We start from the raw sequence: 22,654 nt of genomic DNA on the forward strand, positions 1-22,654 counted from the left end.
CCACAGAATTTAGAAATTTTGCTTTAATAACCGTTTGAATCATTACAACAAAAGCATTTTCATCAGATAGTTATAAGAATTTAATAGGTTCACATTTAAAATGCATACCTCTTAATAGACACTAAATAGACTTTATTCCTTTAAATCAAGGATATTGAAATACTCAAATTATATAGTCTAAGAGGTTTTCATATGCTAATGTTTTATCCATAATTTATTTTCACATTTATTTTTATTAAAGTATACATACAATATTGTATTAGTTTCAAGTATACAACATAGTAATTCGACATTTATATACCTTACAATGTGATCACCACAATAAGTCTAGTAACTACTTGTCACCATACAAAGTTATTACAATATTATTGACTATTTTTCCTGTTCTGTACTTATATCCCCATGACTTAATTATTTTGTAACTGGAAGTTATACCTCTTATTCCCCTTCACCTTTCTCATCCATCCCCCTGCCCTCCTTCCCTCTGGCAACCATCAGTTTGTTCTCTGTATCAATGAGTCTGTTTTGTTTTGTTTTTTATAGATTCCACTATAGGTGAAATCAGTCTTATCCATAATTTAAAAGTGAGCTTTAAAAAGCTTAAATTCCTATAATAATACTTTCTTTGGTGTAAAAGTTAGAATAAAGTAGAATGAAATAAATATAGTAAAAATCAGTTATTCAACAGACTGGGAACTAACTTCAGGTCACCTTTTCCCAGTAGCTGTAACTAAAGTTGTTCACAGCTAAGTGGTACATACTTATGGTATGCACTTAATGATACATGTTTAGAAGTTTGCCACTCCCCAGCCAGCCCCAAAATTACTCATCTGGGAGTGAGGTCATAAGATCGCCTCTTGAACTAAGAGTAGCTCCCCATCCCCCAGCGTAAGGAAACAGGATTCTATCTTTAGTTTTTCTAATGCTAAGGCTTTTCTCTGTCATTGCTTATAATTATTGCTTATTTCACCCCTGCTGTCTAATGATTTGCTTCTTCCTGTCTTCTTTTCTTTTCTCTTTTCTTTCTTTTCTTTTCTTTTTAAAATATGCTTTTATTGATTTTATAGAGAGAGGAAGGGAAAAAGAGAGAAACATGGATGTGAGAGAAACATCTAACGGCTGCCTCCTGCAAGCCCCCTACTGGGGAATGAGACACAACCTGGGCACATGCCCTGACCAGGAATCAAACTGGTGACCTTTCAGTTAATGGGCTCAACCAACTAAGCCACTCCGGCCGGGCCTGTCTGCTTTCCTTATCATCTTTTGTTTTCTGTTCCTTTGCCTCTGTGTCCAAGCTTTTTTTCTGGAAAAGGCTGGACATTTTAGTCATTTGTCACTGTTCAGAGCTTCCATTTAGAAAATGCAAAGTTACACATTAAATTTAATCTTCAAGTTTTTAGTTCTGCTTGGCTGTTTTTATTAATGTTCACCACCCACAAGTTCTGTTTTCATTTCCGCACCAGCAGGTTTTTATTTCCGCTTTCCTTTAAGAAAATAATACTTTTTTTTTTAATATGTGTTTTCTTTATTTTTACTGTTGACACTATTATGGATGCCCCCATTTTTCCCCTCTTTGTCCCCTCCACCCAGCCCCTACCCCTGCTTCCCTCTGGCCATCACCACACTGTTGTTTGTGTCCGGGTTATGCATATATGTTCTTTCTCTAATTCTTTCACCTTCTTTCATCCAGTTCCCCCCACCCCCTCCTCTCTAAGATCTATATCCCATGACTCTGTTTCTGTTTTGTTCAGTTTATTTTGTTCATTAGATTCCACTTACAAGTGAGATCATGTGGTATTTGTCTTTCTGTTACTGGCATATTTCACTTAGCATACTAATCCAGGTTCATCCATGCTGTCACAAAAGGTAAGATTTCCTTTTTATGGCCACATAGTATTCCATTGTGTAAATGTACCACAGCATTTTTATCCACTCATCTACTGATGGACACTTGGGCTGTTTCCAGATCTTGGCTATTGTAAATAACGCTGCTATGAACATAGGGGTGCATATATTCTTTCAAATTGGTGTTTCAGGATCCTTAGGATATATTTGCAGAAGTGGGATCACTAGCTCAAAAGGCAGTTTTATTTTTAATTAAAAAAAAGATTTTTTTTAATTTTTATTGATTTCAGAGAGAGGAAGGGAAAGGGAGACAGGGATAGAAACATCAATGACAAGAGAGAATCATTGATCGGCTGCCTCCTGCACGACCCCTACTAGGGGTCGAGCCCACAACCCAGGCATGTGACCTGATGGGGAATTGAACCATGACCTCCTGGTTCATAGGTCAACACTCAGCCACTGAGCCACACTGGTTGGGCTATTTTAATTTTTTGAGGAAACTGCATACTGTTTTCCACAGCGGCTGCATTAGTCTGCATTCCCACCAACAGTGCACTAGGGTTCCCCTTTCACCACATCCTCACCAGCACTTGTTGTTTTTTGATTTATTGGTGGTAACCATTCTGGTAGGTGTGAGGTAGTATCTCATTGTGGTTTTAATTTGTGTCTCTCTGATGATTAGTGATGTTGAACATTTTTTTATATATCGGCCATCTGTATGTCTTCTTTGGAAAAGTACCTATTCAAGTCCTTTGTCCATGTTTTAAATGGATTGTGTGTCTTCTTGGTGTTGAGTTGTATAAGTTCTTTATATATTTTGGAAATTAACCCCTTATCAGATGTATCATTGGTGAATATGTTCTCCCATACTGTGGGCTCCATTTTCATTTTGTTGATGGTTCATTTGCTGTGCAGAAGCTTTTTAGTTTGATGTAGTCCCATTTGTTTATTTTTCCTTTATTTCTCTTGCCCTAGGAGACATATTGGTAGAAATATTGCTTTGAGAGGTGTCTGAGATTTTACCGCCTATGTTTTCTTCTAGGATTTTTATGGTTTCAAGACTTACATTTAAGTCTTTTATCCATTTTGAGTTTATTCTTGTGTATGGTGTAAGTTGGTAGCCTAGTTTCACTTTTTTGCATATACTGTCCAGACTTAAGGGAAGATGGTGGGTGTAATTCCCCTACCCCAGAGCTACACGTCTGAATCTTTTCCCTGACCTCAGCAGGGTGGAGCCCCTAGTAGTCAGGCGAGTGGGGCCTCCAGAGTCCAGAGGCAGGGCCTGCCAGAATCCGGGAGAATGTTTCTGTTGGATCTCCCATGAGGGAGAAGTGCCAGTCAGGCTCATGGGAAAGTGGGGGTAATGGCCTCATCCCAAAGCCAGTCACAACTGACAGCCCGAGTGTGCCTAGACTTCTGTGCCCTGGCCTATGCCACTGACTCTCAGTAGCACTTAAGATCCCCAGGTTGGGGCGAGAGGGATTCCAGAGGTGGGGTGACTGCTTTTTCCCAGGCTGATGCCACTTGGAGGGGATTGCCTTGCCCAAGAAAGATGGTGACTGTGGTATCAGAAGATGACTCAATACAGGAATCCTAGCAGCTGTTCCCCAAAGCCACAGACCCTAGACTCTCCTCAGGCGACTCCAATCCACGCTGCCCTCCCTCCATTGCAGCCCAGGGCGAATGACTGCAAACAAAATTTTGTGCTTTGGCCCTTTAAGGGGTTCCTTTGTCTCCAGCAGGCTCCACCTCTCCTTGGTGGACAGAAATCCCCCACTTTCCACAGCCAGGTGCTATGTGGGCACCTCTTCCTGGCTCTGGAGCTCTGGGCTCCAGAACCTGACCTGGGGCTTAGGCTTCATGCCTCTCTGGAGGAACCTCCTGCAACTGAGATATCTGTAACCTCGGCCACTGCTGGTGGGAGCAGGACCAGCCCCTTTCACGTCTCCACCCTTCCTACCAGTCGTGAGGTGGCTTCTTCTGCCAGTCCTTGGTTATAAGACTCTTCTTCAGATAGTCTTTAGTTGGTAATTCAGGGTGATTGTTCCCCAATTTAGTTGTATTTCCAGCTTGGTTCTGGAAGGAGGTGAGAACAAGATCCACCTACTCTCCCACCATTTAGAAGAAAAAACAAAAATGAAACATTTTAGTTTGACACCATTCAGGATGCTGGAGGCATTAAATAAGTGGTCTTAATTGAGGTTGACTCTGTTGTGGATTGAATTCTGTATTTTTGTTATGAAGTTGAAGGTTTGAGAGAAGTGAATCATCATTTCAAATAAGATAAACATTTCCATCCTCTAGTCAGAAGATATGCTTGATTTCCTCTCAAATATTTGCTAGAAGTTAAACATGAAAGAAATTTTTTTTTGTTAACATAGTAAAGAACCAAGATTATAACATATTAATCTAATTTACTAAGTTATTTCTAACATATGAACCTGGACATAATATGGTTTGCAGAACTATAATAAGCCTGGAAATGAAGAGCTCTCCCCACTTCCTTGGACCTCTGGGGGGGTCATCTTGTCTTTCTCACTTGTAAGTATCTTTAAGGTCAAGCCGAATACAATGACTACCATTGGTACTCAAAATATACTTTTTGTTTTCTAACTTAATTTCGTTTTGTTGGAAATATGTCAAAACTCTTAAGAGTTTATATTCTAATTCAATATTAAGAATTGAATCTGAGAAGCATAAGGGCTAGCTTTTGTCTAATCTTTCATTTGCTGTAATATCATATACACATATACATATGTGTGTGTGTATGTATGTGTGTGTATATGTGTGTGTGTGTGCCTGTTTTCACACTTTTTTTTTCCTGTGGAGGCCGGGTTCATCACAGCAGAGCTTATAGAAATGTCTTTTTATAAATGGGCCTCTAGCTCTCAGTCTTTCTCCCGAGTTCCAACCCCTCATTTAACTTCTGTCCCTCCACCTGGATGCTCTGTTGCTTCTTCAGTCCTATTATTTATAAAACTGAACTCATTTTCCTTTACCTAAACTTGCTTCTCCTGGCTCTCCAATTGGAGTTTACGTTGACATCATTCTGCACACAACCAGAATGAAAATTTTGGAGTTTCTTTGACTCTTCCACTTTTTAATTTTATCCTACCTTTCAGATTTACCTGCTGGTTCCTATGAAAGATACCTCTGCAATGTTTGTGTCTAGTCCCCCCCCCCCCCTTTTTTTTAATCTAAATGCCATAGCCTAGCTCGGGCGTTATCACCCCTTACCTACAGTATATTTGCTTATTAATTATTCCCCTTATTTCCCTACTATCTTATTTATTTTACTGCTATATTTCTCTTCCTAAAGCATGGTGCCTTCCATTTTTCTTTGACTGTTTTTTTTCTTTTCTATTTTTTTTCTTTCTCTCTTTCTTTTGTTATAAACATTAGTGGGACAGTTGGCAAAATTTGAATGAAGCAGATAGATTGTAGATCAGATAATAGTATTGTATCAGTGTTAATTTCCTGATTATATGAGAGACTGTCCGTGTATTTAGAAAGTAAACACGGAAGTATTTAAGTGACACAATATTCGTAACTATCAAAAGTGGAGGAAAATCATATATATATCTCAGAAAAACATATAGAGGGAAAAAATGATAAGGTAAAGCAAATATGGGAAACACTGATATTTGGGGAATCTCTAACTTTCCTCTGAGTCTGAAATTATTTCAAAATAAAAAGTTTTAAGTCATTAGGGAAATATGGGGAAGTCTCTGTACCTTTCCTACAGTTTTGCTGTGAACCTTAAATTGGCCTAAAAAATTTAAGTCAATAACAATTAAATAAAAGTCATTAGACTCATGGAAAGCTTTGGGACTATCTTAAGCAAATATACCATTGTCATGTCTTGCCTACCAGACAGTTCACTTCAGTTCATTCAGCAAGAATTTGCTAAGATTCTTACTGTGTCTCAAAGGATGTAACAGGAATAAAGATATAATAAAAACATTTTAGGTCTAAACAATACCGTCTCATTGTTTATACCCTCCAATGGCATATTGGTTTGCTATAGCTTTGACTATTACAAGGAGCAGGGCTAAAGTGGAAGGGGTACCAGGCTCATTTATCTCACCATGAAGGGAGGCAGTGGCCTGGGTGCTGAGTATTTGCCATCTCCCTCTCTACACAAATGTTGAAGTCACTCGAACTTTTCTCCTAGATGACCCTATGGTTGCTACCTTAGAGCCTTGGTTTATCCCTGTATTAAAGCAGCTAAGAGTTTATATCTGAGTTAATGAATTCTATTTTCAGATAACTGAGTGGAGATTTTTTTAAACCTTTCTAGTGAATCCAGGGGGAAGCTATAAATATTATATGTTAGTATGTTGAGGCTGAGGCCTGAACAGCTTATTTCAGTACAATGGCTCAAAGCGAAATTTCTGGGAATTGAATGCTGGGAAAAATTCTCACGTGTTAAATTGGACAGTATCTGTTCTTGTCCGTAAGTCTATTTTTGGTGGCAAGTAGTTTCTGCGTTTGAGTTATTCTTGTCACACTAACCCTGGTGGTGTCAGTTAATGCACGTGGTTTTGATGGCTGTCTACAGATGGCACCTCATAAAGGGTTACCCTGGCAGATTACTTTCAATTTAATTCAGTTCATCAAACTTGAGTTCCCACGAAGGAGCAGACACTGATTTACACGTCGGGTGTGCAGAGGTGAGTCCAGCAGGGCCTGATAGAGGAAACAGACACGTAGGAAAAGAAATGGAACATACACGAGCGTAGTTACAAAGGACAGCGTTGGCACTGAGGCAGATTTATTAACTGCGTGAGTAGGGGGAGGGCCTGAGGCAAGAGGACAAGGGAGCAAAGAGCCACATCCTTGGCTCCCTCCGGAGGAAGCCAGCGAGTACATTTTAAATCGGATGACCCAGAATAGTGGTGTTAGCATGTTTACTTATAAACAATATGGAGGTAAATAGCAAAAAAAAATTTTCTGGGAAACAGATATCTGAGGAGGGAAAAAATAGGGCCATTATTTTTCATTGTGAACCTTGTAGTGCCCTGACTTTTGTTAATCATCACCTGAGGATATTTTTCCCTTTGCTTTTTAGAGAGAGTAGAAGGGGGGCAGAGAGAGAGAGAAAAAAAACCTCAATGTGAGAGAGAGACATCAATTGGTTGCCTCCCGCATGCGCCCCAACCAGGGCTGGGGATCGAACCTGCAACCCAGGTAACATGCCCTTGAGAGGGAATTGAACCCGTGACCCTTCAGTGTGCGGCCCAGCACTCTAACCACTGAGCCACACTGGCCAGGGCAATACTCTGACTATATGCATATGGTTACTTGGTTAAAAAAAAATTTTTTGGTATTAAATTCTATTTACTCTTAGGCCATTTCAAGTGATGCCTTTTTCACATGTCCTGTGCCATGCATAGACACTCACACCCCTTCATTTAAACTTACACAGAAATTCTCTCAGCTTCTTATACTACATTTACCGTGTTTGGTTTTAGATTACTTGTTTACTTTTTGTATCCCACTGCTAGGTTATTATGTTTTTGAAAGTAGGAACAATTTACCTTAGAACCTTCAGTGCTTATTAGCTCCTTACATGCAATTGGCAGAATTGAATTGAGGTGTTAGCCATGTTGTTTGTTAACTCACATTTTGGAGTCTTTCTGGCATGAAAATTCAAATGTTCTTACTCGAATTTATAGAGGGGCTGGATGCTAAGCATTATTTTACATCTTTTTGTGAAAGTGCAATTTACCTAGTGTTCTGAAATCTTATTCTGTGGATATTAGTAGAATACTCTGTATTTAAGAGTTCATTCTGGATTACAGATAATGAGAATTTTTATTTCTTGAAATTGAGGAGCTAGTTTCTCATTTGGATAGCTATTGGTCTTGGATTTATTTCTGTTGTTTATTTATTTGCTTTTTTATATCCCAGAAAAACTCCTCTTATTTAATTCTAAGACAACCGGTATTCAGTGCATTTGATACTTTGCCATATTAGGGGATGATTAGTCATTTTAATATTTTAATCCCACCGTGACTAAACAATCAGTAGATTGCTTTGGAGGGAGCATTTGGTCTGCCCTTCTGGCTGTTTCCTAAGGCAGAAAATGTCCAAGCTATTCTAGGCAGATGGTGGGGTAGAATTTCTGTTAAAACATAGCCCCACTCCCACACTCTCCCCCATTTAAAGCCATAGATACTTCACCAACCTCACCATGTTCTTCAAGAATTCACTTGGTAAACATAAACTTCTGTTTAATTCAGCCGTACTTTTCATGTAATTTTTCTCCTTATAAAGATGTTTTAAATACTATTTCAAGATATTCTTTAGCCCTAAGGCTCTTGCTAAATTATCCTTAGGTTGATAAGGCCTGATTTTATATTTACAAAAATAGTATATTTTTAGAGGTCAAAAAAATAATGCAAATAATTCTCCAAATGTTGCTACTCAGTGTGGTGGATGTGAATAGTTTAGAAAGTGCTACTTATATTGCAAAATTGTGTTAAGACATATTAAATGATCTAAAAATAAAAATAATTTGTAATTCCATTTACTTAAAAAAATTAACTCTGATTTTTAAATTTTAATTTTTAATTTTAAAACATTCCTTCAATTTTCCTAAGAATCTAAATATTTAAGGACATTTAATATGGAGAAAATAAAACAAAACAAATGACTGAATTTCCTGAGTAGTTAAATTTCCTGTGCAACTCTGGGCACCTCCCTTGTGCTGGAACTAAGAATTGTGGGGCTTGCCCTGGCTGGTTTGGCCCAGTGGTTAGAGCGTTGTCCCACAAACTGAAGGGTCATGGATTTGACTCCTGGTCAGAGGCACGGACCTGGGTTGCTGGTTCTCCCTACCCCAGTCAGGCGCATGTGGGAGGCAACCAATCCATGTGTCTCTCTCACATCGGTGTCTCTCTCTGTGTCTCTCTCTCTCCCCCTTCTTCCCTCCCTCCTTCCCTTCTTCTCTCTCTCTCTGAAAAGCAATGGAAAAATATCCTTGGGTAAGGATTTACAACAGCAAGAATTGTAGGGCTCTATTCTGCTTGGACTCTGCCCCACAACAGTTCGGGGGTCATCCAGAGATTTGGGTGGGTTTGGATTCAGAAGTCTTGGCTCCCATTGTTTGCTTCTTTCTGGGATTCCTCACTTTCCAAGTGCTGTGGTCGATCCTTCAGCCAGTAAGACAACTTGTTTCTCTATAACCTTTAGCTTCCTTGCCTCGCGCTAACTGGAAACAATTCTTAGGTAAAAAGCTGTAAAAAATGTCAGTCTCACCCAGTGCTATTCCCGTCTTCCAAGTGTTGACTCTAATACCTGCCTGCTTTTAGTCTCTCTCCAGTACCTTCTGCTAATTACTTCTTGTGTTTTGTCCAGAATTTATAACTGTCACCTGTAAACTGTTCTGCAGTCACAAGGAGCAGAACCCCTCTTATTTTATTTTAATGGATATTAAAAGTCACAGGGAAAGTTTAAGCTAAATCTCAGATTTAGAGGTGAAAGAATAGACTTTGCTCTTAAGTAGGCCATGTTCACTTTTCTGGCATTAACTTTTGACGTATTGCATTGTGCTAAAATGACCATGAACAGAAGCACTGAGATCACGTGGCAGTACTTGGTTATAAGATGTTTATCTGTATGATTCAGAATATTTTTATTAAGATTAATATTTAAATGAAAACACAAGATACCTAGTCTTACAGAGAACTCAACCATGGATCCCCAAGAATATGTCCCTCAATCGACCTATCCCAGTTGTGAAGCACTGCTAGCCATCCTGAACTCCTAAATCAGAGCCCGCTGACTTCACTACTCTCCAGTTTAAAAACCTTTTTGCAAGAGGCATTCTCATAAGTTGCTGGTGAGAATATAAATTGTCTATCTTTAGGAAGACGATGTAGCAACGTCTTTGAAAATTGCTAATGCATTTAACCTTTGATTTAACAATTTTACTTCCGGAATTTTATCCTGTAGATACACTTGTACACATATGAACTGGACATTTGCCCAGTGTTACTCATTGCCATATAGCTTATAATAACAAAAGACAAGAGACTGTCTATCAGCAGTGAATAATAAGAATTGAATGTTTATGATGTATTATGAAATTAGAAAATATTTTTAACAGAATGATAATGAAAATATGATCTATAAAACTATGGACTAAAGCTTAATCTGTGTTTAGAGGAAAATGTATAGCCTTAAAAAGCTTCTATTAGAAAAGAAGAAAACTGAAACTCTGCGATCTAAATATCTATCTCAAGAATTAAGAAAAAGAAAATTCTGTGAAATACAAAGATAGTAGAAGACAGGGAATAATAAAGGAGAATTTGTTGAAATAGAAAAAATATGGTAGAAAGAGTAACATCAAAAAAATTGTTGGTTCTTTTTAACACTGTAAAATAGATCAACTGCTGGCAAGACTGATCAGGAAAAAAAAGAAGGCCCATGTAACCAGTATCAGGAATGAAAAAGGGGACATCACTACAAACTCAAACCCACCCTACGTGGAGATGGCTTGAGACAAGGAGTTTGGCTTTTAGCAGGGTGAGGAAATGTGAACTTAGCATTGTGTGGTGAACACTGAGAACATTTTTCCATAGAAATGTTTGGCCTAATGACTAAATTCTGTAGGACTTCATGTACATGATAGATGAGGGAACTAAGTCATACAGAGGTTCAACAATTTTCCCAAGGTCACACAGCTGGCAAGTGGTAGAGCCAGAATTCAACCCCAGGCAGTCTGTTCCAGAGTCTACCCTCATAAACACTATGCCACACTACCTTCTGGGATTGTTTTAATTGTGCCTAAAAAGCAGACTCAACGTGTAATAAAAAACAAAAACCCCCACTGTTTGTGGAAGGGAATCTCAGCCAGGGAGTCCCACACACTCACTCAGGGGAGGCATATGAGAGCAGGCAAACATAAAATGTTTAGTATAAAAGAGATCTTTCAATTACTTAGGAGAATAGGCATTAAAAGGGTTAAGAAATACTAGCCTATGGGATGATTTTATGTAGTATAAGCATTTCCAGTATTTTTTCTCTTTTTAAAAGTGATGACATTCTTTAACTCATCTCTTTGTTTGTTTGCTCTTTCAGAGCAAGGGAAAATTTAACCCTGAGAGGGGGCTGTGTGGTAGCAAGCTGACACTTGAAGTTTCAGGACCTTAGCTTCTCCTACCCCATTAAAATATGTTAGGCCAAAACACCTCTATTCCTGCTCTATAACAATGTAGTACTATATTTTGGAGAATGGAAAGATGACTAAGGATGGGAAAGTTATTTTCTGTGTAAATAAAACTATACTTTGGTTACCTTTAATTTTTTTCAAACTTTTGAAAGCAAAATTTTTAATCAAGTGATTTCTTGAAATTGATTTTTAATAGATTTTTTTCATACCATACTACTTTCTTTTTTTTCTCTTCTTTTTTCTGTCCACTGATACTTAAATTAGGTTGTTAAAATACCCCCAATCTGGTATTTAAATGTTGAAATAACAAAAGAAAGGAATCTGATTCATAAATAATTTTCCTTCTGGTTTTTTTAAAGTTGTGTGCAAATGATCATGTTACATGAGTAATTTTTTTAAAAGCCTTTGGAAGAGTCTGAGCACAGTCATTTTGGTCATTTGGAATCCTTTGTGTTATTTGACTGGCCCAGACGCTGTTCTACTGATAAACTATAGGATTGCTTAGTGTTTTTATGATTGTATGCATCATCATCATTATATTTTTTAAATCCTTACTATGTAACTTACATTTGGCCTAAGCATGAAATAGCAATATAGACCCTTCATAGAATGGCAGGTGGTAGGTACTGGCCAAAGACAGAAAATCATCTTAGACTTTTCAGAAATAGCAAGACAGCTTCTCAAAAAAGATGGTGGATTCATGTCTACTTTTATGCCCTTCCAAAACCCCAGTAGAAGAACACTGAGGAGGTTTTTAAGGTGTAGACCATCAAGGATTGGGAGAACAGTAGGAAAGACAATAGCAACAGTACTTGGGAAGTTGAAAAACAGATGGAGCGATAAATAACAGAACCCTAAGCCAGCTGAGGGGGAAGCCGAGAGCCTAATTATACCACAGAACCACCGAAAGGCTGGCAGCATCAGTACCTGTGGACTTGGGGTTGAAAGGGTTGCTGAACTTGGGCAGGCTGGTAGAAATCTGTTTAGGGAGAGCTCAGATCCCCAGAACCTCTACCCTGCATCCCACAGCTGGGTGATTCCTCTTTCCCTACCCTGGCAAATACCAGAGGTTTACTCTGGAGAGAGAAATGAGGCTCTCTGGACTCGGGAACACGGGCAGAGGTCCCTTACTGAAAATAGCATGGTTCAGTGAGGTAAGTGTGCTGCGTGCTTAGACTCTTAGCCCTGGTACCTCACTCTGCTGCCAGAAAGCTAGCAATCGGGCCTTTACTCAGTAGGCAAACATTAAACAATCTTTCTTAGGGGAAATGGTGAGCTCAAGAGGAGAAACCAACTTAACTGGCCCAGCCAGACAGTCCTCAGTCAAGTTCACAGTCAACAAACTTTATTCCTATGCTGAGGGCATTCATTCAACTTTGAGGTCCCACATCTGTAAATGTTGAGTGAGCAACAAAGAATTACCAGGTAACTGGTAAGCTAATCAGCCTCTATTGTGAAAGATGGAGACAAAAACAAACATAAGATGGTGACACTGAAGAACAGAGACTGTACAGGGAAAGAACAGCTTCCAAAAATCCTAACAGCACATGGGAATTCACTAACCCTCTTCTCTACATTTGTGCATGTTTTAAATTTTCCATTGTAATACTCGTAGAGATACGATATTATGACAATGAAACAGTAATAGCATACTATAAAAAAAAAGGAACACTCAGCTTGTAGAAATTAAAAAATATGATAGATGAAATAAAAACTCAGTAAAAAGTTTTTGACTTCTGAATTAAAGTAGTTTTTGTTCTTTTTTTCTTAACTAGGATCTTTCCAATTAAGGATGTACCCCTGGAGACTGAGGAGCTTTCTGATTGGCTCTATCAACGTTTTATTGAAAAAGAGGACCTCTTATCGCATTTTTATGAAACAGGTACAGTGTCCTATTACATACCTTCCTGAAGTTACTGTTTTTCCCAAAGATGTACTTTAAGAGAGAGAACCATTTTTTCGCTTCTTCAGATACCCTAAAGGAATCAAAGTATTTCTGTAGTTCTATATTTAAGAATTGCAGCTTAGAATTTTCATAAAGACAAGTTTATATTAAATGTAGTCAGGCACTTATTCATCAGCCTGTGTACAAATGGATCTAATTCAGGAGAGTACAGTTTGTGGGAGACTGTAATCATACATATGTAATTATATGGGCTGTTTTATGAAATAGCAAATGGCATTCATTTTTGGCATTGTACTTGATAGTCTAAATAATACCATCATCTGGCAGTCACTTGAGATCACTTGTAACTGCTTTTTTATATGCTTTATTATTTTTTTAACATAAAGGGATAAAGTTCACTTTTTAGTTTTCATGGATACAACCTTATACTTTTCTCCTTGGGAGAAAAAAAAATCTGTTTACCCTAAGGTCCCCTTTCTATACTTAATATTCTGTACGTTCTATGAAAACTATAGTGCAGTGAAAAAGACAGCAGGGGAGGAGGAGAGAGGAAGGAATAAAGGAAGTTATGAAAAAAGGGAATTAACATTGATGGAACTCTAGGCACTACCCAGGTGCTTTCACAAATAGCTATTTGTAGGCCTATTTTCTAGAGGCTACCACAGGGGGGAAATGGTGAAGCAAATCTTGTCCCAGGTCTGAGAATGGACATGGGATTTTCGATGAACAGAAGGAGCTGTTTTCTTCCCTCTTAAATATTTTTTGGTACAGAATTAAAATTCATGCTAAATCAGACTTTTAAGGCCTGTTGTTGAGGGAAGGCTGATACTGTTATTATTACCCTTAGTGCTTTTGGTTTGGGGTTTAGGATTGTTTCTCTTTGCCCTCCAGAGGACTCCTTCCTGATCTTGATTTTCTGATTCTGGGGCTGTGGAATAGTGCATATTAATATGACAGGAGTTGGGACACTGTGTATGCCTTTAGAATTCCTAATAAGACTAATAACATGTCCCTGTCTGTGTGTGCAATCCTTGGTCTTACTCTCAAATTTTCCTTAAAGATAAGGAGGGATGTGTAAGAAGTCATGAGGCACCAAGCTCCCTCTTTTTTTCCATCTGTCTCTTGCTTTATATTTGCCCTAAATTGTAGCAACAATAATGGAAGTCTCTTTCTAAGAAAGCTGTTTGCATAAGAGACCTTAAAACTTGAAAGTGTTCTCTATACATTGCTTGTGAGAAGCAAATCCTCTCATGAATCGGCTTAGCTGGGGGATTGTCCACTAGTACAAAGACCGTTTGAAATGCTGAAGAGTGTTACCAAGGTGACCTTAGGTGATATCGGCCTGAAATGGCCTAGTTTTCCTTTCCAGAGATCTGTTTACTGTGTGTTTCTACTTTTTTACTATTAAGATATATTTCATAAACCATATTGCCTTTTGAAAATATCAGTGATTTACAACCACTTTTTTGTGGCAAAGACGTTTGACTTGTAACTAGAGGAATTAGAATAAGTTCATGCTATTTGGGAAAGTATTCTATATTGATTTCACACATCTTGTGTCCTGGCCACTGTGGAAATCTCTAGGGAGACAAGGCCGCAGAGTGCCTGCTCTCATGCAGTTTATAGACAGTCTGTAGAAAAAAGAAGAGATATGTGGGGATCATTACAAGTTGTGGAAAGTGCCAAGAAGGAATAAACACGGAGATGAGAGTTATTGACTAGGTGGGGGGGCGGTAAGGGGATAGGGGGTGTGGACAGGGACAGGTGGTTTTTTCCTGATACTGGAAGAATGCAGATGCCCAGCCATTCACTGAGATGGAGGAGGAGCACTCTAGGCAGACAGCATAGAGGCAAAGGCTCAGAGGCAGGAAAGGGCTCAGCAGGTTGAAAATTGTATTTCAAATGAGATCTTTCTTCAAGATCGATGAGAAGTCACAGAAGATGTGTTAAAAACACATCTAGTTAAAAATTAATATTCTAGTTAAAACTAATATTCAACTTTTATTCCAGAAAACCTTCCATTACAGTAAAATAAATTATTTCCATCTTGTTTTTTAGGGGCGTTTCCACCTGCCAAAGGCCACAAGGAAGCTATTTCCAGGGAGATGACCCTCAGCAATATGTGGATCTTTCTCATACAGTCTTTTGCATTTTTATCAGGCTATATGTGGTACAACATCTTTCAGTATTTTTACCATTGCCTGTTTTAGGAATTGACTTGGACTTGTCAAGGTCACCATAGGAATTCAGACTTTCATGAGTGTGCATTACTTTACATGTGCAAATCAGAATATAAAAAAAGCAAAGGAAATTCTATGGATGGATTAATATTTATCCCTCTTTGGGATATTTTAAAACTCTGCTAAAATGAGGATCAGTAATCTAATGACTTGCTAATATGTTTTAAGGACTTTTCATGTTTTAAAAAGATAAATTCTGCCACACATTTAGGCAAACATCATGTTTGGAGAAGAGGAAATCATAAAATCAACCTAGAAGACAGAGTAATTCTGTTGCCAGCAGATACTTGATCATGTAGTTCACGCTCAGAGAGCTGTGTTTGTCCTCTTAGCCTGTAGTCTCCATTAGGGCAGTTGCTATAGAGCCCTCACTTCCCCGACTCCTGCTGTGCTACTAGTAACCTTGAGGGGGCTGGTTGGCACCTTCTGAAGAACTGTCTCCCTGTCCCTTACAGTGACACTCCAGTCCTCACCAGCTCAGTGGGGTTCGGTGTCAGGCATGCTTTGGGGGGAAAGCAGTGTCCAGTGGACACGTCCCGGTCCTGGAATGTTCTCTTTTAAAAGGCTAGCTCAGCCCGACACCGTGTTTACATGCGCTAGTGCTTTCCGTGTGTGTGTGTGTGTGTGTGTGTGTGTGTGTGTGTGTGTGTGTGTGTGTTTTGGGGGGAGGGGGGACTTGGTTTCTCCTTTTGTATAGAAGGCATATCGTAGATTGATAATTTTCTTTTACAAAATGCACTTTTATCAGCTGCATCTATAGCAAAGGATTAGTAATATGGCCTGAAAACCAGACTCGCATAACCAGTGAGGGGGACTCTTGAGCGGCTGTCCTGCCTGCGTGTTTTCCCTGTGCGCTGATGCTCTCCAGAGCCTCCCTGAACTGGGCGCCACACCCAAGGGAGGCTTCTAGCTGGCTCAGAGGCCTTGTTGTCTTGTTTGTTTGTGGTTTTGTGTGTGTGTGTGTGTTTTTTAATTTTGGTATATTAGCACCAAATGCATTTGGGGATGGTTGAAACAAATTAATGCAAAACATTTAAATCATCAATATATGGTGAAATAGGCTAGTTTATTAGAAAAATAAGAGCTAGAGCCAGACTCTGGCTTGAAATGGTGACAAGTTGTCACAGGCACCCCCAGAAGCTGCCACATCAAGGAGCTGCCCATGTCAGGGTGGTGTGGCCAGGAGAGACCAGCACACAAGGCTTCCCAGTCTCTTCCAGTTGCTTTTGAACAGGATAAAGCTGTGGCTATTTCTAGAAGGATTATTTTTTTTTTTGCATTTGTCACTATGTTCATGCAGTTTACCTCACAGTAGAACCAAACTCTTCTCGCAGCACTGGCACTGCATCTGTCACTGCCTGCACTCCAGCGTTGCAGAGAACGTCCTCTGGCCCGGGGTTGTGAGACGGTGAGATCCTGGTGAGTCAGCAGTAGTTTTCTGTGACATGAGCATCATAGATTCCCCTCTGGTTGCTGATCGTACAATTTGACAATTTTGAGATGGTCAGAAAGCAAAAGTAAAGGCTGATATTTTTTGTTTTTTAAATAAACCAAAAAGACAAACTGAGAAGACAGCTATGTGGGAAGGGTAAAGCAACACCAAATACAAGCCCACAGCGGCTTCACCTTTAGGTTAATCCGGTGCATGTGTGAAGAGAGTGATGCGTGAACTGAAATACCTCATTGATTATACTACTGCTGGTGAGACGCAGAAGGCAGCAGTGTTCCTGTGTCTGGTTTGGGAATGGCTGTCATAGGTGCCACTCTTTTGATATTGAAGCATTTCATTATGTGTTTTACAGTGACTGTGAGTAGGTGAAACCAATCTCAATTTAGAGGTACGATGCTGATAGGAAGCCAAATGGGAACTTAAAGGTGCTTCTGATTGAGGCCCGGCAAATGCTACTAGATTACAAGATGAATTGGAACTGTTCACTTGAGAGGTTAGTCAGCCATCTAGGGGACAAGTTGTTCACTGTCAAGCATGGCAGACACATTCTAGCCACTAGGCCTGTTCCTCATTGCTGAAGCTCTCCCATCAGAAAGGAAGAGAAATGCATTCGTGCACACACAGGTGTGGCTTAGGGCCACTTCTGCCATCACTGTGCTCCAAAGGAGCATGGTATTGTTTACTATACTGTACACATTAAACAGACTATTCTGTAAGATGCTTTACTTTTCAAGCACAGTCATGTCAACAGCCTCTTGATGTGTGAGTTAATTTTTGAACATAGATCTGTGAGTTGTAAATAGATGTGTGTTTGATCTGCCCTATCCCTCTTGTTTCTTCATCAACATGTTCCCTCTCTTCTGTTAGCAAAATATGCTTGTTTGAGAGCATTGCTAGTGCTTTCCTTTTCAGCAACTGGGGTTCTCTTGCTCACAGTAGGGAATGTAAAGAGTAAATCAGTGTTTTTATATGGCAGTCAGGGAAGCAGCAATATGCCACTGTACAGAACTGGGTAAAATTCCCAATTTGTACTTCCTTTGCAAAGTAAGTGAAAGGAGATTTAGCGAATATCCATTTTGTCAAGGGGAAAAAAAGTAATAACACTGTGCCAGTTTTATACCAGTAGCTTATAGAATCGCAGCATTTCTTGGCCTTGGCTGACCTGCCTAGATTCCCACAGCAGACAGGGTTGCAGACTCCCTGCTGGATCCTGGAGTCACAGCGATGGAGCACCTGCCTGGCCTCCAGCTACAGAAGTGACCACCCCAGAAGTCCATGCTTAACTCCAGAAACTGTTATTGGTGTTCAAATATACAGTTATTGTAGAGAAGCCTATAGACCAGTGGAAGGTAAAGAAAAATTACAGAATGGAAATGATGTCTTGAGTAGTCAAACAAACTAGTTGAGAATCTAAATAGTAGATTTAAAAAAAAGCTGTGAATTCAGATCTGTCATGATATCCATCACATTTTAATATTACAACTAACCCTTAATTTTTCAGAGTAAAGGAACTAGAGATTACTGGATAATTATTCCAGTAATACATCATGTAAGCCAAAAATCTGATTGTATTTAGGAGTTTGAATTTTTATTCTCATCCAACTTTTTTCCCCCCTCCTAGATGCTGACTAATTTTATAAAATGACTCAAGTTGTTAGCTTCTCTTGCCTATATATTTGTGACTGTTAATAGGTATGGAAAGATTGGAAAGACAGCCAGCTTCAGGAAGAGGGAACACAAACCCTAAATGACCCATAGTCTAGAAAAGGATTCCCTAATAATCAAGAGTTGGCAGAATTGCAGTTGTTCTCGAGCGTTTTTATGAAAATGAAATGTTAGTTCACCAAATGTAAACCTCAGAACATCATTCTCGTGTTCATACCATTTGGATCGATGCTAAGAATCCCTTTCCACTCTGCTCATGTCACTCACTTCGTGTGCATTTGTCTTAGTGACGTTTTTTGACAATCACTTCCCTAACAACTCCTCTGAACTAGTGGGACCTGGTTATAATCATAGGATGTAGTCTTTAATCATGGATGGTCTTATTGGACTCATTTTATATTTAAGAACATTTTTATTTGCACTGCTGCATAGGAAGCATTAGTTGTTTTCTTCATTACACAGGACTTCACTCCAGAGTTACCACTGCAAGTCCCAGCGCTGTCCACAGCAGACGGGTGAAATGGTTAGTCTTATTTTTTGCCATGTAGTGCTGTGAACCTTGCTTCTGGTAGCATGAAAGGCAAAATCAAAAGCAGACTGGGCAGCAGGTGCACTGGTTCATAGTCTAAGAGGGTAGAGACTAATATATTGGGACCAAAACTGCCCAAGGGGCATCACAAGGGGGCCGGGCATTCTCTGGAGCGGTCACTGGTTGGTGCTTTGTCTTATCCTTTGCATTGCTCCCCAGCAAGGAGGAACTGGACCCTGGGAATGAGCTGAGAGTGCTGGACTGTTGGGGGAGGGTAACTGTGGCCACATGGAAGATAAAATGTGCGTTTTTCTGCAGAATTTCCATTTGAGGACTTTTACATTGAATATTTTTTTTAAAACAGTTTAAAGAGCAAAAAAAATGTTAAGCGTATTCTAGTTGCAAAATATGCACACCTGTTTTGAATGGCTTTATTTTTATTGTGTAAACTGTTGAACACATGGCTGTGATGCACAAATTCTTTCCATATAAAGAGTCTCTGCATCTTATAGTAACTTCTGTTATGATTGGGTAATGAAACAGTTACACACCAGACTGCCATTGTTGTGTTAAGTGCTTTCATTTTCTTTACAGTTATCACAAAGTTGTATTTATTTTATACAGATGGATTTTCGTTTTCCTGATGCCATAATGTTTACTTCAGCTTGGTGACCTGTCTTTCTTTGTGTATCTGCATGTTGTAATGTATGATAAGAATGAATGTAAAGGCTGTGGCGACTGTAATTTTTGTAAAGGGCTGGTCACACGTGGATCTGGTTTACGAATGCATTGGGATTATTGTAGTAACCAGATTACCTTTTCAGAAATTGAGATGTGAACACCAAAAGAAGCATTTTCTCAACAGAAAATTAATAGCTGGTTCTATTTTTTTTAACCTAGAAAAAATAAAGTTGATTTTTTTCAAGTAAAGTGCTTTTAATTCTTAGTAGTGGGCATGGGGTGTTTGTTTTCCTGGAGCTATTTGGGGATTAACATCCGAAGACATGTACTTAGAACACAGCATGGCAGTCAGATGCCGAAGACAAACCGAAACACCAAATGGAAAACATTGCTCTCCTCTGGTTTAATTGTCCCTCCCCCATCCAGTGGTAAACTGGTAAATGCTTAACAATCCGCTCCTGGGGAAAAATTATGTATACAAACGTACAGAAGTTATAAACTTCGCTGATAGCAAGGATTTTATAACATGATTAACAGATAATAATAAAATATACTTTATTGTAAATTCCATATATCCAGTCGATTCTCCCAGGATGCTCCAGTTGATTTTTCCTGAACTCTTTAGCCAACTTATGACCATGATCCAACCATGATTTGAAAAATGGAATTACATCGTAATGCACTCATTTCTCAAATGTGTCATTCAATCTGATATGTGATCTACTGTTAAACTGTTTCTTAGCCTTGTACAAATTACACTCATTGAAGTGAACCACTTTCAGCTTCACCAATGGGAAGCTTATATAATTTAATTTTAATAACAGCCGTTTAACAACGACTGGTGGAATTCTAAAACTTAAAGTTGGGCTCTCTTGAGCTGGTGGGAGATGTCTCCAGCACACCACTGCCCGATTCTGTTTTATGTATTTTTTGTTTTAAAAAACTGTTGGTGTTGAATAAAGGTCTTACAGTTGATCTACTCACTGCTCTCAGGAACTTCCTATCTCTGACCCTGGCCGGGGCTTGTAAGGATAGGAAAGCATTAACATTACAGAGCGGGCTTTGGAGTTTTGAAGAATTTGCCAACGCCAGCTTTCCCTGAAAGCTGCATACATGGAAAGCTTGCATATTTTTAAAGTTGGTTGTATGCTTTTATTTCTCAAAGTGAACTGTGATAATAGGCATCTCTAAGATTTTGTTTTGAGCATTTAAAACATTTTTTGGTATGATGTTTGTAGAATATGCTTGTGCCCACTGAAAAATTTTAAATGTATTAAAATATCTTACGTAATCTACAAAATAGGTTAACTAGTTGCAGTTCAGTCTACCTCTTCTGTTTCCTGTCTGGGTTGAGGCTGCTGATTTGGTGAAGTTGTAATTGCCCCCCTCCCCGAAGTGGTTTCTGTAGAAGGCGAAGAATAAACTGGGGGCAGAGGCCTGAACGCTAGTTTGAAGCACTCAGAGATCTGTTGCTGACCAGCCCTAATCCTCATGAGTTGGGGAAAAACCAAAAAAGCCATTGTTTTTAATTTCCACTTAATATGAAAATGTTTGTTTTAAAAATGTTTCTTCCTGCTGGAAAAAAAAATGTATTTTTAAAAGGAAAAAAATTCCTCTTTCGGTTATAAGAAAAAGTCAGCTGTATGAGCAGGTGTGACCATATCATAACATGCTGATATGATATAAATCAATAAATTTTTACCTCTCAGGACTTGGACAACCTTGTTCTTAACTCTTAGAGGCTTGAGAAACGTAAACGAAGTATAATCAGGTAACACGTGGAACCTGGGAGGAGGGTTGGCTAACCACTGGAAATGAGACAGGCTTCTTTCGTAATCAGAAAATCCTCTGAATTAGCTGGGATTATATTCATTTTACAAAGGAAGAAATTGCAATGACGTTTTTTGCTACAAATCATGAGCCTATCACAGAGCTCTTCCCAGTTCTCCCCTGGAGAGTTTCTGTCCCCTCTTCTTGGAACACCATCTGCCTTTCAGGTGTGTGAACTGAGACAATGGTAGAGTTCCCTTTCCTTCCTTACCTCAGATAGGAGAAGACCTGGGCATCCTTGTGATGATAGCAGCTGTCTTGTGGTGTCACTGAGAAGTGAGCAGGCTGGGGTACTTCCCCTCAAATATTAATTTCTACATCTTCATTCCTTTGTTTCATTTTTTATGGAAAAAACTCCCTGAAAAGGGTCTTGTCTTTAGTTTTTTACCAGCTCACTAGCACTGTATCATGGCCAGCTGATGGGTAGGTGGGGGAAAAGAAAGCAGGTACCTAGAGGTGGGGAAATAGAGGAGCCTGGAATACTAGGGAGAGGAGCCAGGAGTACTAGGGAGGGGAGCCTGGAGTACTAGGGTGGGGAGCCTGGAGTACTAGGGAGAGGTCCCAGGAGTACTGGGGAGGGGAGCCTGGAGTACTAGGGAGGGGAGCCTGGAGTACTAGGGAGAGGAACCAGGAGTACTGGGGAGGGGGAGCCTGGAGTACTAGGGAGGGGAGCCTGGAGTACTAGGGAGAGGAACCAGGAGTACTAGGGAGAGGAGCCTGGAGTACTGGGGAGAGGAACCAGGAGTACTGGGGAGGGGAGCCTGGAGCGTTGGAAGGCAGAGGGAACGCTGGTGGCTACTGTCCACAAACAGGCACACACCCTGACACAGGAGGACCCCGGGAAGTCAGGGAGCTCACCTTCCAGGGGGGCTGTCCCAGGACTGCCGTCCCTGAGGGCTCACCTGTAGAGGCTTCCACCTGCCATTCAGATACTCTACCCTCCTGGCAGGAGATGAGCTCGCCTCTCAGCCATTAGGCACCTCCAGGATGCCAAACAAAGGAACAATTGAAAATACTGGTGACAGAGCCTCCTTTAATCGAGGCACCTGGAGCCCACAATGGGGCTGTTCTGTTGTTAATCCTCACTGGAGGACGTTTTCCCATTGATTTTTAGAGAGAGTGGGAGGGAGGAGGAGAGAGAGAGACATCTATATGAGAGAAACAAATCAACTGGTTGCCTCCGAACACCCCGACGGGGACTGGGCCTGCAGTCCCTTTGGTGCAGGGGCCAGCGCTCTAACCACTGCGCACACCGGCCAGGGCCACGTGGGGCGTTTTATTCCCTGGTATGGACACATTTCAGTAAGGACAAAGGATGGCACTGGAAGCC

At 39.9% G+C, this 22,654-nt stretch overlaps 1 protein-coding gene across 3 annotated transcripts in view; it reads left to right on the forward strand.

Annotated features, from left to right (window-relative positions):
* Positions 1 to 21,214, forward strand: part of LPGAT1 (lysophosphatidylglycerol acyltransferase 1) — a 64,172-nt gene extending 42,958 nt beyond the window's left edge. For all 3 annotated transcript variants that reach the window (XM_016215195.2, XM_087828011.1, XM_087828010.1), the window contains exons 7-8: positions 12,799 to 12,905; positions 14,988 to 21,214. In XM_016215195.2, coding sequence (XP_016070681.2) covers positions 12,799 to 12,905; positions 14,988 to 15,139 — 259 coding nt within the window. In that variant the 3' untranslated portion in view covers positions 15,140 to 21,214. The remainder of the gene's footprint in view (positions 1 to 12,798; positions 12,906 to 14,987) is intronic.
* The last annotated feature ends 1,440 nt before the right edge of the window (positions 21,215 to 22,654 follow it).

This window comes from Miniopterus natalensis, chromosome 19 (genome assembly GCF_054644295.1).
Source record: "Miniopterus natalensis isolate mMinNat1 chromosome 19, mMinNat1.hap1, whole genome shotgun sequence".
NCBI classification, from domain to species: domain Eukaryota; kingdom Metazoa; phylum Chordata; class Mammalia; order Chiroptera; family Miniopteridae; genus Miniopterus; species Miniopterus natalensis.